Below are 16,654 nucleotides of genomic sequence, written 5' to 3' on the forward strand. Positions count from 1 at the left end.
AAATATCAATTATTTTTGTATTGTCTGTAATATGTATCTATATATTTTATCTGCTAAACTGGTAATTGTTTCAATTATTTATGTCGGTGCTATTATGCGTTGTATTGTTTTTTGAAATACTTTAAAAAAAAAAAAAAAAAACAAATTTAAATAACAAGAGAACTATTTAAATTACATTTGATATAAAATAATTGATATTAAATAATTAAACGAATAATTTATAAGTTTAAAATACATATCAGTAAATAAAAACAATTGTATTTATATACATTTACCACGTAATATATTTTTTAATAATTCTTTACATATTTAATTATATTATCATCATGTCAATAATGACAATATCATTAACTTTAACAATAATTATAAATAATTATCATATTTTTATTGTAAATGAAAATTTGACTATAGATGTGGCATTTTTTATTTTTATACATTTACTTCATCATCTTTTCCAATTCTCTCATTTCAGCTGAAAAATAAATGGATATTTATATATACATACATATTATATATTTTATCAAGAATTTATTATTAAAAATAAAGTTATTTAAAACGTTACAGATCCAATAGTTGATAAATTTTTATATAAATAAATCAATATAATTATCGTCTAACAAAGTAAACAGTAAGATTTCAAGCAATTTTAAACTTAAAATTTCTTATCAGTGACTACTAAATTTAAAAAGAAAATATATGGTATTTTTTGTAAATAAATTGAAGCCACTTTACGTGCAAATTTTTAACTACTGACTCTCCTGATAACTCATTTATGAAAATATTTAAATAATAAAATGTTTACTACTTTCACAATCTAAATGGACGTAGATAAGCAATAACTTGATAATCCAGAAAAAAAAAAACGATTTTTTAATATTTTTGTATTAAATAATTCCGTACTAACTAAAAAATTTTTGTCAAGTAGTTAGATGTTAAGGAAATTTTTTAAATCATAAGACAAAAGAAATTTTTGGAACAAATAGATATTTGAGACAACAATTTTTGTAAAATCGAGTTAAGTAACTTGAGTTTAAATACTAGATTGCAGAGAACCAGTCATTAACAAGAATTAAAATTCAAGTAATTTGCTGCGTTATTGCAACAAATAATGAATAAACTTTTCTTATTACAAGTTTTTAATTTTTTTGTAATTAACTTTTTACATTACAATATTTCTGCTGTAATTATTTTAGCAGTACAGTGTCAAGTTACTTGAGATTAAATGGATTTGATAGACAAATATGATTAGTAATTTTGCAAAACCGAGTCATGTCTTCCGAAACGTTTTTGATAATTAGATTCGCTATTTTATATTTCGTAATACAAAATTTTAGTTGATTTTTTATGGATCTGCTTATTTTCGATCCTCAAACTATTATATTTTTTTTTGTTGAACATGATTAACAAAAACACATAGAAGCAATTTCTGCTCTGATAATTTCCAGATAAATTTGATCAAAAATAGTTTTAAATTTTTAAACCCAATTTCTCAAAATGACGTCTATGTCAGTTGTCACGTTATTGTTATCTACGTCCATTTAATTAGAACATTACTAACTTCTTTATAAAATTTTAGATCTGTTACTGAAAAAAAAAAAAAAAAAAAAATAATAATAATAATAATAACCTTCAGCAAGACGTTTCTTTTCTTCAGCTAATTGCTTGTCTCTAATAGCTTTGCGTTTTACTTCAACTTCCTGGAATGCCGCTTCTTTCTTAGAATTACGATTTTGCCAAAATATTCCATAAAATATTCCAGCTGTTAATAATGACCACCTTGAAAACTATTCCGTAATAAATATATTAGTATATATTTTATTTATATAAATGCAAATTATAAAATTAAAAAATTTTAAAGGTTAAAAAAATTATGTAATGTCTTGGTAAATATTATATGATAATTTTGAAATAATCAAGTGTAAGTTAAAAATAATAATATATGAGTTTGTGGATAATTATGTAGAGTAATAATTTAAGAAGTTATGATAAGTTTTAATTTATTATTTACCTTGATGAAGGGTGAAACCCGGACGGGTCGTGGGTTTAATTCGACGGCGGACATTTTTTTATTTGATCTTCTAGCTCTGGACGATATTGATGTCGCAGATTAGGGATTGAAGATTGGGGATGTAGGGAAAGAAATTGTTTTTTAGTTGTATTTAATATATATAGAGAGCGTTTGGTTAAGCCGAGTTCATTAATAAGTTACCGACAGATGATTTGGTTTGAAAAATATAATGGCGCGTAATTTAAAATTGTGAATGTTTGAATCTGACAGAAAGTTGGAACTTGAATATTGATAGAGGGTGGCTTAGGGTACATTCCAAAATGCGCTGCGAGCAGCAGCAGACCGTGCAAGTGCAGGGTAGTAAACAGTACGATTTTGGCGTGAAACACTTGTGTGTTTTTTTTTTCTAATATTTCAAATATTTTTATCATATTCTGCTGCTATTTTATTTTGATTTTCGATTTTTAATTTTTCTTCTATTCTTAGTAAGTTATTTTTCGAATATTTAAATTTACCATGCAAGGAATAAGAATAATCAATAAATTGTTGGTGAAAATAAAAACTTTCGAGTATACTTTTTAGTCTCATTAATATAATTATTGACAAAAATAAACTTTAATAAAATTATTAAATTTCAATTTTGAAATTTCGCGCCGTTGGCGCTGCTGCGCGTCGCTGTATTTAACGTTAAAATTTTTGCTAAAATGGGTGGTGGTCGATGAATCGATAAATCGATTATATTGTATCAACTAGCGGTCCAATGACGGCAGCCAGTATCATAAAAATGGCAGTAGTAGTCAAGCTTCTTTACGTTTGAAATGAAACATAGTATTGCAGTTACGTTGTGTAATTATCCATAAAATTCATTGCTCATAGTCATTGTTTAATTAAAATGTGCAGTGTTAGTAAAATTTAAATTGTGCAAAGTGTCTGTGGTGTCGTTAAGTGTTGAGTGTTCAGTGCTAGTGTAAAATGTTGCTGAAGGCTGATACGAATAACTTCCGAGTTCCTGGGCAAAATCATCTGGCATCGTCTGGTGGGAAATAGCAGTTAAGTGACGTTTTTTCAGCTGCAATACACTTGGAGCAATTCAAATTAAATCTCCGAGTGTATTCGGACACCCTTCTGCATATTATTTCCCTACCAAGGTTTGTTCAAACACTTGCGTGTTTTTTTTTTAATTTTTTAAATATTTTTTTACCATATTTTGCCGCCCTTTTATTTTAACGTACGATTTTAAATTTTTCTCACATTTCTTATAATTCATTTTTCAAATATATGCTACAGCTGCTCGCAGCGCACTTTGAAATGCACCCTTAATATTGTAGAAAAAAATATTTTCAAGAGCGAAATAATATCTTGTATGAATTTAAAATTTTAAAAATTTATGAAAAACTATATGTAAAAAAGATTATTGCAAAAAAAAACATAGTGGAAAATTCAAAACTGTAAACCTCAGTCCCTCATTTTATTTTTAATCATTCATTTTTTTTAAATTATTAACTAATTTTTTTATTTATTATTTTCAGTTTAATATTTTTTTTAAATATCCCGCTTTTTTGTCTCAGATGTCGCTCTTTTTTTCATTCTACTGCCACGCTAGTGCTGCAGCCACTTGGTGGAGAGAAAAAATGAAAAAAATAACCGTAAAAATAAAATGGCAGCTAAGTTTTTTGTGAATAATCAGTTCTACGTTTTTAATTACTTAACAATTAAGCAAAAAGAATTCAGAAAGTCATTTTTAAAAGGGTTATGATAAAAAATACAAAGGTAATAAAAAAAAAGTTAAGTCGGTTAGTCGTATTTTATTTTCAAGTTTTAAAGTTTTTCGAGTCCCAACACCACAAGACACACTGGGGGCTTCGGACTAAATCAATTTTTTACAATTAATTTCATTATGAATCAACTAAATATTATATTGAAAAATATTCCTTTATAAATTTCCTATGAAAGGGCATACAATTCTAGCAACTCAGAGCCAAAACAGGGCTTTTATATGAAAGACTTCAAGTATTGTAATTTTTACTGTAATAATTAAAACTACTTCTTGTAATGAAGTAATTACAATTAAAGATACAGCCTGCAGCAACTCTTAATCAAGATAATTACTATAACAATGTCTAGTGAGAGGCTGCAGAATTCCTTCAGAGATCGAATTTATTTTCTTTTTGCATTGCTTGAGACTAAAATCAGTATCTACAGCAAACTCAGTAGTTTCATTAAAATAAAAAGCTATAAATTATTAACTTTATCGGTTGATAAAACTAAATCGAACATTAAGTGAGCAGCTCGGAATTTACTATACTAATGATGAATACCTGGGCCAGGAAGTAACGAACTAAGGGCAGCGTTTTGCATCAAGTACCTCAAGTAGTTCTTTAGCAAGTTTGGCCCTAACGCAACTAGTACAACCGATTTGCACAAAATATTTTGCATTAGACTTGTCTAAGACTGATCATATGTAGGCGTGCCTAAGACTTAAGATTAAGATTTATATAAAACATTTTTAAAAATACTTCGATGGTTGATTATTATGGACATGCGAAATTTTGAATCAACTTTGATCTTCCAAGTGAAAACTATATGAAGAGATTCAATAGTTTTGTTATTTTATTATTATTTTTTGTATTCAATTTTATCAATCAAAATGATTATACTCAATACTGAATGCTTTCAATCATATCTCAAAAATTAATGAGCTAATTACGCTTCATGTTTTCGTTATAAAAATAGGTGGAGTATTTAGTAATAACGTTCTGCAAGAGAACTTTGAAAATAATTTTGATCATAACGACATTACAAAACTTAAGTTCACTTATCTTCAAGTATTGATTAAATTTATATTTAAACATAATCATAAGTCGTAAATAAAAGTATTTCTTTCGATTATTTGGTTTTTAAGTCCATCCATTTTGCCTCGTTATATTCTATTTAGTCTAGAAAAAGTACCGATTTGATACATAGAATTTTCCAAAACGGGTTCTATTCATTTATTTTTTTCTTCTAATAATTACAATTGTTTGCTAATATATTAAGTCTAAGTAATCAGAATTAATATTTAAATTAATAGTTAAAAGATTCAAAAATGTGTTTTATATTTGTAGTATTTGTACTTGTCCAAGACTAATTAATGATCACGTAGACTTGTTTAAGACTTAAGGGCCAGTTTTTTAAACTGGGCATATTTTTAATAGGGTTTAAATTAATATTGTTAGTATATCTAGCTAGTAACATATACACGAAAAAAAATAGCCGCTGCAGCAGGACAAAATCCTGTTGCAGCAACAGGATTTTCTTGTAGAATCAAAAGGATGAGGAACAAGTTTCATGTACTAATTTTTTTGTCCGTATGAAATTTTAAAACTTGAAAAAAAATTCAAAGTTTAGAAAAAAATTCAAATTTTTTTTCGAAGTTATTTATTTTTTTAAAACTGTAATTTTCGTTCAAAACTTGAATCTTTTATCAAATTTTTAAATTTTATTTTACTTACAAAAAAAAAAGTTGGTGCATGAAACTTGTTCTTTATTCTATTGATTCCAAGGAAAAAATTCTGTTGCTGTAATATGAAAATCCTGTTGCAGCGCCTATTGTTTTTTCCGTATACATATAGATATGCGAGCAATAATAATTGAAACCCGGAATAAAAATAACTCCAGATTAAAAAACTGGCCCTTAGTTACATCTTTACGCAAAACTTACTTAAGATAACTGCTAGGACGTATTATAAAATTATGATAAAATTTAATTAATTAAATTAGTGAGTATTTTCTAATTCCCCGTATAAAAAAAAACTTAATACAGGCACTATGATTCAGTGATAATTAACAATTTCTTTTTTCTAGATGTTATATAAAAATGAATATATTGTGCTCGTGTCAGGTCATATAAAATAAAAAAAAATTTATTTTTTATAGATTAACAGAGTTAGTAAAATCCCGTGAATAGTTAATTAAATTCATGGAATTTCTAAGTCAAATTTTTTCTATCGCCATCTTATGAATTCCATTAAATATTTATAACACTATAGTATAAAGTGTAAAGACGTGAAATAAAATATTAATAATCAATTTTTTATTTTTATTTCATTAAAAAGACTTTAAATTAATAGTTGATAATTTTTTAAATTAAAAGTAAATTAATATGAATATTAATAAAAATAATAGCGGGAAGAAATAATTGAGAGCATTGTTATTTGCGTGTATAATGTGTCATGGACCGTAAGGAATCTGCGCGTAGTAGGGGATGAAAAGTAGGGGATGATAGGAGTATTGTCACGACAGAACACGCTTTTATATATTTATATATCTATATATAATTCCACCCCATAATATTAAGCTTAGTCGTTGCCGCGACGTAGTCGTGATCGTTTGTATAATTTTTTTGTTGGAAAAAAACGTCGAGAAAATTAAAATAAAATTTTTGTTCTTATGACCAAATTAGTGTTTTAAATATTTAATTATTTAAGTGAGTGATATATAAAAAATATATTTATACATCATTAATTATGGCAACAAGGGAAGACATTGACGCGATACCGAGTAAATATTATGAGACGATAGCTCATTATATATTAGGTTTGAAAAATTTATCATCGAAATACGATTTATCAAAACCGATGTTGCGATTGTCGGTAATTAAAATATATCCATTACTTATATTAATTTACTCGGTGTTGATTGCTGTTGGTGTTGCTGCAAATTTCACTATGATAATACATATATCAAAAAATAAATTATATCGGGATCCTACTTATGCATATTTAATAAATATTGCAATATCTGATATCACTAAATGCATACTTGTTTTGCCGATAACACTCGCGGTTTTATTGATACAAAATTGGGTGTTTGGAAAATTTTTATGCTTTTCATTAGCTATGATACAGGTAAGATTTATATATACATATATTTATGTGAAAAATATTTTTTTCATATCTTTGAGGGTAAACAATTTTTTTAAACTGAAATATTTTATTTTTGAATGATATTTTTTACTTTAATGAGTAACTTATTATTTTGTCAATTTACACAGGAAAGAAGATTTCTAAGCGCAAAAAATTTTTACTCGCTTCAAGAAAATTTTTAATTGCTTCAAAAAATTTTCACTTGCTTGAAAAAATTTTTGGTTTATTTACTGAAAATAAAAAGGATTTTTTGGTGCAAGAAATATTTTCATAATGAAATGCAAATAATTTTATTAGGGCTAGAAAAAATTTCTTAGCCCAAGGATTTTTCATTTTGATTCAAAAATTTTATTTTCGCATCAAGAAAATTTACGTTTTCAATTCATAATGCAAAAAATTGTTTGTGTCAAGATATTATTTTTTTTTGTGAAATGCAAAATATTTCTTGCGCCCAAAAATATTTCTTTTTTGTGTATTTGTAAATGTTAACAATTTGTACGAAAATATATAGAGGAATTCTATGATACGATAAGACTTGAACAATGCAGGCAATTTTTAATTTAAAAAAAAAAACATACATTGTAATTGAGCAATAAATGTAAATAAATAATACAATAATACAAAGGTCGGAACAGAATATAATATAAAATAGACTTTTATTGAGATACAAAGATGCATTTAGTTTCATTTCATGTCAAGTTGTAATTGACCTAAGCATATATTAGATATATAAATATATGAGGGATATGCGAGTAATTCAAACTTATGAACTATTCATTTCAAATTATAATGTATATTATCCGATTCGAAATTTCAAGCGAATGATTCCAATTTACGATTATTTCAAAAGCTTCGTTTTTTAGGGAATTATCATTTTTTTTTTCAACGCAAAAAAGTTAAAACTTAAAACAAAAAAGACTTTTTTTTTGAAAAGTTATAACTTCTTTAAAAATTTACTAATTGGAACGTTTTTTTTTTCGAATTTTTTGTCTTTTAATGTAAGTTCCGAAATAAAATACGAAAAAATTTTATGATTTTAAAATGTATGAAATTTTTCACTTTTTCGAGGAAAATCATTTTTTTCTCAAAGTTTGTAATTTTTCATTGTTTTTTTTTCATTGCAAAAAAACTGGTTTATCCTGAAAAAAGTGCCGCTCAAGATGGAGTGGGCCGACTTTTCTTTCTATTTTTTTTTTATCGGTTTAAGGAAAAAATTTTCCACCTGACCTTATTTCACTACGAACCACTCTGAAAATTTTGGAAGATTTATATAGGATAGAGTTCGAAAAATTAAGAAAGAGAAAATTGAAAGCAATCATACTCGAAAAAATTTAAATTTTCTTCAAAAAAAAAAAAAAAAAAAAAAAAAAAAAAAAAAAAAAAAACGGAAGACATCTATAAGTAATTTTTTTGTATTTTTTTCCAAAAACTACATTTCATAACAAGAAGAATGAAAAAAAAAAATTGCCATTTCATCCATTTTTGACCAAGTCACAGGCTTTTGAAAAAAACATCCAATACATATCATCTTGAATCAGCCATTTTTCAGGTTTAGCTCGGCTTTGTTTTCTATATTTCTTCTTTGATTGAAAAAAAAATTCTTATCATTTATTCTACATTTTTTACGTTTTCTGATGATAAATTTTGTTTTGATTCTAAAGTAAATCTGAGGAAATATTTTAATGGTGTTATTTAAAACTTGAGCGTGCGTAAATTTAAAAATTTTTTATATTAAAAAAAAAAAACTTTTTAAAACCAACATTTATTATATTTATTTATTTATATAACAATATCTCTTGTGTAAAAATATTTAAAGTTATATAACCGAATCGATATAAAAACAGTATTTTTTATAAATATTTGTATTGTTTTGTTATTTCATCTTTACACGTTATATATATATATATATATATATATATATTTTTTTTTTTTTTTCTGTGGGTAAAAATTCTTTTAAAATGGAGTATCGGGAAATATTATATGGTTGCCTGAGTCCTCGATATTTTATTGTAAGCTTTGACATACACATATATATATATTCGAATTCAAGCCATTTATATTCACAGATAATTTTAACAATTTATAAAATGATCGAGGTACAAAATGTATAGTGGATAGTTTATTGTAGATAATCGAAATAAACATAAATATAAATGAGTTTTTTTTTCATAATAAAAATATATTTTCAATAGTAGAATATTTTACAATAATAATGATAATATATTATTATGTCATTAAAATAGATCAAATACAATATAAATTACAGTTTTATTGATATAAATTATTCAGTAAACTGAAATTGTTATATACGATGCAAAGAAATGTTATAAATAATATATCAGTTTAGATACATTTTTTTTTTTATTTTTCAAATAAAATAATAAAGAAAGTTTTATGTAAATTTATATCTTAATACTTAAGCAAGTCTACATGACCAGTCTTGGACAAGTTAAGGCAAGACATTTCCGTAAGATATCTTAAGCAAATCTGTTGCAATACTGGGCTAAGATACTTGCGTAAGACCGATTAGGTCAGATTTGCTAAAGAATGAATTGAGGTACCTGCAGTTGGCTGTTTTTAGTTCGCTATTCCCTAGCGCATATGTTCAGCATAAGTATAGTAAATTCAGAACTGCTCACTTAATGTTCAATTTTATCAGCCTATAATATTAATAATTTGTAGCGCTTTTTTATTTTAATGAGGACCACTGGGTTTGCTGTAGGTACTGAGTTAAAGCCTCGGGCAATGCAAAAAAAAAAAAAAAATAAACCCGATATCTAAAGAAATTCTGCAGCAACCCTTACTTAACATTGTTATTGCACTGCAAAAAAATTGCGAGTGAATGCGGAGTGACGATACTTGTTGTATCCAGGCGTGATTAAAAACGTTTTTGGTTTAAACTAACAAAATTTACAAAATGATCGTTTTTATCGCTGGACGCTATTATGCATGCACACACGTTATCGGCAATCGAAGTGAAAATTTAATTTCCATCGTGTCAACAAGATCCTTTTGTAAGGATAATAATAGGGAAATGTTCATTTCCGGGGGATAGTAGTCGAGCGGAAGCACATTCTCTTGTCTATTCACTTTTGATCACATCTGTCCACCCGTCCATTTATCCATCCATCCATCCATCTATCCATCCATCCATCGATATATATATATATATATATATATATATATATATATATATATATATATGTACATACATGTACCATGCGATATACGTCTGCATCGTACACGAAGCGAAACAACATACACGAGACAATAAAATTATACTACAACCTATGTATGAGTTTATTTTTAAAAAATTAAAAAATCCAAAATATGTGTTATCAAAGCACACTAATTTTCACGTTAATTGCTCGTAATCGTTCGTGAAAAACTGTGAAAAACTTATTAACTTCAAAGACTATTTTTAATGAGAATTTAAAAGGTCGCTTTTAATTTTATACCTTTTACCCTACGGATCACGATGAACTTGTTATTTTTCAGTTTTTTTTTTTCTATTTTTTACTGTTTATTAATGAACTATATTCCCTAAATGTTAGTCATGCAAAGCTGTATAAAGAAGTTAATAATAGTTTTTTTGATAAAAATGTAAATTAATTTTTTATATCAGGGAATTAAATATTGCTTGCTAGAGTTAACACACACACATATATATTAGGGTGAATCAGAGTAAAAATTGGATCTTTTCATTTTCGCTCTAATACTTGAAAAAGTGAATAATACATTTTTTAGTGGTCTTAAAATAAAAGCCCCCGGCTAGAATATTTTCCTGATTTTCTTGAAGTACCATACATGGAAAGAAATTTTCTTTAAAAATTACCGTTAAATTCATTGCAATCGTAGGACATAATGCAGTGCTTTTATTTATTTATTACCATTTTTGAAATAAAAATTAGAAAAAAATTCATTTATTTTGTGGTAAACCGAATAAAATTTACAGTAGTCTACGGTAAAATTTGTTGAAAAAAAGTTAAAAATTATCTGACTTACCGACAAATGATTAGGTCGTGCCATTCGTCCCACGATTAAAGTGAATTTAACGTTAATTTTTAAAGGAAATTTCTTTCCGTGTAAGGACCTTGTCAGGTTAATATAAGGTGCGCCTTATTAGGGTAAACCCAACAAGTTCCTTGTCAGGAACTCGTCGAAATATTCTAATTAAAAAAAAAAGTTATTTGCCATCGGATCGACCTGACGAGTTCCTTGTCAGGGCCTTATCAGGATATCCTTATTAAAAAAAAAGTTATCCAATCCCTTTAAATATTTTATTTACAAACTAAAAATTAAACAAAGTATAAATAAATATTTTATAAACATCACGTCAATCATTGCAGGATGGATTTTTTACTTCATCAATTATTCTTTGACATCATAATGAATATAATATTTACACTTACGAGATCATATATTTATGTCAGCGTAGTGGATAGCATCAAGCACTTTGAATCGGAAGGATGCAGATTCGAGCCCAGAAGTCATCGGGATTTTTTCATCAATAAAAACATGTTTACTTCCTCTAATTAATGCTCTTAATACAATAGATAACATTTCCGACCGAATTAAAATTCTCATATTTTTTTTTCGCAATTTAATATTTTTTTAAAAATAATTACTGATAAGGCAATCCTGATAAGGACCTCATGGGTCAAGCGCAAGAAAAATTTTGCATTATTAATGGAAAACGAAAAATTCCTTAGCTCGAGAAATTTCTTCTTACCCCAAAAATTTTTTTATTGCCCCTAAAAAATTTTTTCTTACCCTAAGATAATTATTGTTTTCAATTTATAATTTAAATAATTTCTTAGGGGTGGTAGGAGTACAAGATCTCACTAGTCTAGTTGAAAAAAAAAAATTGTTTTCATTGATTCAATGAAGAAGAAATGAAGCTTATTAAATAAACTCGATATATTTACAAACTTTGGAGGGATGTAACTTTTTTTCGATTGGGGTTACGAACGTTATGATTCACACTTATTTGTGGGAAATTCAATTTTTTACCAGATGATGTTTATCGAAGTTAAAAAAAAAAACTTTTTTTCGTTGATTTTTTCACGTAAAGTGTGTGTTTAATTTACCCCAGTCTCTTGTTAAGCTTGTATATACATACATTTTTATGTATCAAAATAACACAAATAAAAGTCTTAAATCAACACTTTTTTTGTTTTACTATCAAAATTTTTTTATTTTTTTTTTTACATATATGAATAATGTTAAAGTGACCTACAAATTTGTATGAATTATTTTTGTAACACACAGCTTTGTGTTAATTTTTACAAAAATTTTTTTTACTGCGCAGCTTTATAGAGCACTAATATAATATTTTGCTGCAATAAGACTCATTGAATGAAGCGTACTTTCAGCAGTTTATTATATGATATGTATTTGTAAGCTGTAGAGACCAATAAATTTAATTTTCCAGTGAAATAGCGATAAAACGTTCGATTACTACTCAAATTTTTCCACATGAAATATTTTGAAAGTAGACTTACCGATAAAATAGTAATGTACTATAAATATATACAATATAAGTATAAATATAAATATATATTTATTGGTTTTTCATATAGAAATAATTAGTATTATTTAATTACACCCGGTGCATATTGTGGCGCCATAAAATAGACATATGTCGTGTGTGTGTTTTAACTGAGACAAGATGTTTAATTGATGTCCTGTTGTGATAAAAGTAAACACTAATATAATATTATTGTTAAATAATTGGAGTTTGAGTATTTGGTCAAATTGAATCAATTGTCAATAAAATTTATTTTTAGCAAATTTATAGAAATCTAACATATGAGGGTTCTGAGATAATAAATAAAATATAAATAATGATGACAGTACCAATCGTAATATTAATTGTTTGATTAAATAACAATCAAGAAAGCGAGGACTGTGAAATTAAACCGCAGCATGAGGCCAATGAAATTGAATTAAGGAAATATACATTCATCTATTCTGACCAAAAATAACGTTATTTTGAAAGTGTTTTAATAAAAAACTTTTTCATTCCGAGGTATGAACTCTGTAAAAATAGAATAGTATATTATAACTATTTTTCACAGCCGCGAGTATATCACTAGAAATTAGTGAGTTTTTACTAACTTAATTAGTTGAATTTTATTACTGACTGAATCAGTGAAATTTTGTCACCAGAACTCTCTTAAAACGAATCAGTAAAAAGTACTCCAATCAGTAAATATTCACTGCACAAATAGTCCCAGGTATATCATTGATTGAATTAGTGGTATAATTGGGACTAATTCACAGTGAATATTCACTGATTCGTAGTTTTTTCCCTGATTCATTTTAAGAGAGAATGAAATAGTGAATTATCACCGAGTCATAATGAATATCACTACAAATGAATTAAATGTCATCACTGACTAAATCAGTGAAACCTTGTCACCAATTTAATTAGTAAAAACCTGTTTGTTACCGTGAAATGGTGACTAAGTAATCAGTTAAATTCACTGATTGCTGCAGTGAAACAAAATCACTGAATGTTTTAGCGAAATTCACTGATAATAATGACTAAAAATCAGCTGATAGTGTCAGTGAGAAAGGACATCTTTTTTTTATTTTTTCGGCGGGACTCGAACACGGAACCTTAAGGTCACTGTGCAACCGCTTTATCCACTGTGCTATTGAACCATAAATACAATCTTATGTTGTTTATTTATTTACCAGAGTTATAATAATTTTTGTTAATTAATTATCATTTAATTGATAAACTTACGATTATACTAAATTATAATATTTTTAAATTATTTATAAAAAGAAATTAATAACTACAAAATATTTAAGTGAATAATAAATCATTAGGGAATATTTTAATTTTAAATGAAAAATAATTGATAAATAAATAGAAAATTAAATGTTTAGTAACATATATTCTGGTAGTGCAGAGTTTGTTTATTTTTATCGAGATAAATCTTCCCATAATTTTGTGAAATTCTTTTCTATACTGGTGTAGGAATTACAACCATAAATTATGGGAGCGGTTCCTATAATTATAGGAATGTCTCCCATAATTATAGGAATAGTTCCTATAATTATAGGAATAGTTCCTGTAATTTATAGGAAAACTTCATATAATATTATGGGAATCATTCCCATAATATATAGGAACTATTCCTATAAATTATAGGATCCATTCCCATAAATTATAGGAACCATTCCTATAACATTATAGGAATGGTTCCCATGATGCTATAGGAATGGTTCCCATAATGCAATTGGAATATTTCTTATAATATTATGGGAATGGTTCCCATACTATCATGAAAATATTAATTTTAAGGAAAAGGTGGAAATCACTTCTACACTACACAGAAATATTATTAAACATAAAAACAAAAATTCAAATATTGAAAAAAAAAATTTGGATTTAGCAAAAAAACATCAAAATTTTTAACAAAAATTTCTTGTCAACGCAGAACATTCAAGAGAATTCGAATTTTGGAAGTAAAAATTTAAATTTCGATAAAATCTCAAATTTTGAAAAAATTTCTATACTATTTTGCAAAATAAAAATTTATCATATAATAGGGATGGTTCCCATAACATTATGGGAATAGTTCCCATAACATTATGGGAATAGTTCCCATAATATTATGGGAACTATTCCCATAATGCATAGGAAAACTTCCCATATTTTTCTTTCCGTGTAATTCAATAGAGACACAATTAAGTTACCAAGTAAATCAGTTTCGTTTTTACTGGTTTTTAAATAAAAATACAAAGGTGGCTGAGGCAGCCGTTCGGCACGCGCGTGGCTCGGGCGATCACCGAAGTTAAGTAGCATTGAGCATGATCACTACTTGGCTGGGTGACCGTTTAGCCACACGTCGGGTTCGAACGAAGGTTTCTGATCGCTATAGGCGCGGGATGAAGATCCAGTTATCGGTAAAATGGGAATTTTATCGATCACTGGAGCTTCACCCAAACTGAACTGTACTGGCTAGGTTTTCTCTGTGGTTTTCCTAGCCACTGCACCTCCATTGCACAAGGGAGGTTGCAGGGCATCACCGTAATGATGCAGTACAGTATAAGCACAAGTCGGGCCACAGCCGCATAACAGAAGGCAGAGGAGGAGAAGTAAAGCAGTTTGCGATATAAAGGCAAAAAGTGTAAAAGGCCGTAATTGCTGCTATACACTAGAAAACAATTAAAAATTAAAAAAAAAAATTAAAAATACAAAGTTATCAGTGAGAAATTGACCTACTGACAAAGTAGTTAATTTTAAATATAATACACTAATTAATTCGTGAAAATTAAAATGATTAATTCGATTAGTGCTATTTTCACTAATTAATTTCTAAAACTATGAGATTAGCAGTGACAAAAAAAACTGTCCAAATCAGTAAGAATTTGACTAATTTGTTTTTATATAAATGGCTGAATCCTAAAAATTTTTTACAGTCTAATTGATTATGTGAGCTTGCTTCTAAAATTAAGACATCAATTTTATTGCTGTTTCAGGACATACCATTCCACGTATCAATGATGACGTATTTACTGATAGCTGGTGATCGATACCGTTTGTTAAGTGATCCTGGAAAACCGAGAATACCAGCATTTGTTTGTGCACTAGGGTCCTGGTTCTTCGCAATATGTATTGTTCTCCCGTTTCCAATTTATACTACTTACCTTGATCTTTCCGTAAGCTGCTTTATATCTCTATATATATACATACATATATTTTACTCCATTATGTATATGGTATATTCAAATAATACTGTTATATTATGCAGTAAAATAACAAAAAGTAATGTACAGATTTTTTTAAAGTCCACTCTGAGTAAAAAATCTTCTAAGTCTTAAAAATTACTCCGACAAATAAATTTATGCATTATATATATATATATATATATATATATATATATATATATATATATATATATATATATATATATATATATATATATAATATAGAAGAAAAAGTTGGCTTAAGTCAAGAACAATATTCTTGTTTTTAGAAATTTTTTTGATCGACTAGAAAAATGAAAATTTTCATGCACCAAGTGAATAGTTATCTGGGATTAAAATGTTTTTTTTAAATCGACATATTTCTACACTTAAGTAAAAAAATAGTTACTAGTTCCGAGTTTTTAATTTCTTGTGGGAGATATTTTTTTATTAAGATTTTCCCTCAGAGAGTAATTATATTTTTTCAACTGAGAAACTAGAGAAAAGAAGCAAACTTTTCGAGTAAGAATTTTTTTCTTGGCCCAAGTAATCGTTTTATTGAAAATGTTAATTTTTTGGAGTAAGATGATTTGTTCTTTATATAAAAAACTTTTTTACACTATATATTTTTTGCTATTTTTTAAAAAATGAATTTTTCGGAGCAAAAACACTTATTTTCTTGAATCAAGAAAAACATTGGGAAGATAATATTTTTCTCGGCTTAAGTTCATTGTTTTTTCTGTATACATACATATATTCGAAGAAATAATATTTCGCTCGGCTTTAATAATTCACTTTCAAATGCAAATAAATAAAAAACTTTTTAAAATTTCGGCAATTTTGCTGCAGATGATTTGTGAGAAATAAAATGATCTACAAAAAATGTATAATAACATTTTGTAATAAATCTCATCGTTTCGCCGGAAAAGTCAAATAATTCTTAAATTTACGATAAATTCAACTTTGACTTTAAACTATTGTTGAAAAACTAAATTTATCAAAAAATAATAAGAAATCATTTTTGTAGATTGTTCAA

At 26.8% G+C, this 16,654-nt stretch overlaps 2 protein-coding genes across 5 annotated transcripts in view; one reads left to right on the top strand and one right to left on the bottom strand.

Annotated features, from left to right (window-relative positions):
- Positions 1 to 266: 266 nt before the first annotated feature.
- Positions 267 to 2,125, bottom strand: LOC128667575 (uncharacterized). The gene is made up of 3 exons (XM_053738195.1): positions 2,009 to 2,125; positions 1,628 to 1,784; positions 267 to 472 (listed from the first exon to the last, which is right to left on the bottom strand). The coding sequence occupies exons 1-3, from the start codon at positions 2,060 to 2,062 to the stop codon at positions 438 to 440; spliced, it is 246 nt and encodes an 81-aa protein (XP_053594170.1). The 5' UTR covers positions 2,063 to 2,125; the 3' UTR covers positions 267 to 437.
- Positions 2,126 to 2,821: 696 nt separating this feature from the next.
- Positions 2,822 to 16,654, top strand: part of LOC103580861 (uncharacterized) — a 30,461-nt gene continuing 16,628 nt past the window's right edge. For 3 of the 4 annotated variants that reach the window (XM_008562768.3, XM_008562769.2, XM_008562770.3), the window contains exons 1-2: positions 3,667 to 3,778; positions 15,412 to 15,591. In XM_008562768.3, the coding sequence (XP_008560990.1) occupies positions 3,761 to 3,778; positions 15,412 to 15,591 (198 nt within the window). In that variant the 5' untranslated portion in view covers positions 3,667 to 3,760. Of the gene's footprint in view, positions 3,157 to 3,666; positions 3,779 to 15,411; positions 15,592 to 16,654 lie in introns of those variants that run through there. The other variant, XM_053738170.1, reaches the window with a different exon arrangement.

Source organism: Microplitis demolitor, chromosome 4 (assembly GCF_026212275.2).
Source record: "Microplitis demolitor isolate Queensland-Clemson2020A chromosome 4, iyMicDemo2.1a, whole genome shotgun sequence".
In the NCBI taxonomy this organism is placed as follows: domain Eukaryota; kingdom Metazoa; phylum Arthropoda; class Insecta; order Hymenoptera; family Braconidae; genus Microplitis; species Microplitis demolitor.

Excerpts from the sequence above, each read along its gene's own strand:
- LOC128667575 (XM_053738195.1), bottom strand. The coding sequence starts at position 2,062 with ATGTCCGCCGTCGAATTAAACCCACGACCCGTCCGGGTTTCACCCTTC. Across the intron at positions 1,785-2,008 it reads GGGTTTCACCCTTCATCAAG|TTTTCAAGGTGGTCATTATT; the intron begins GTAAATAATAAA and ends ATTACGGAATAG. Across the intron at positions 473-1,627 it reads AAAGAAACGTCTTGCTGAAG|CTGAAATGAGAGAATTGGAA; the intron begins GTTATTATTATT and ends TTTATTTTTCAG.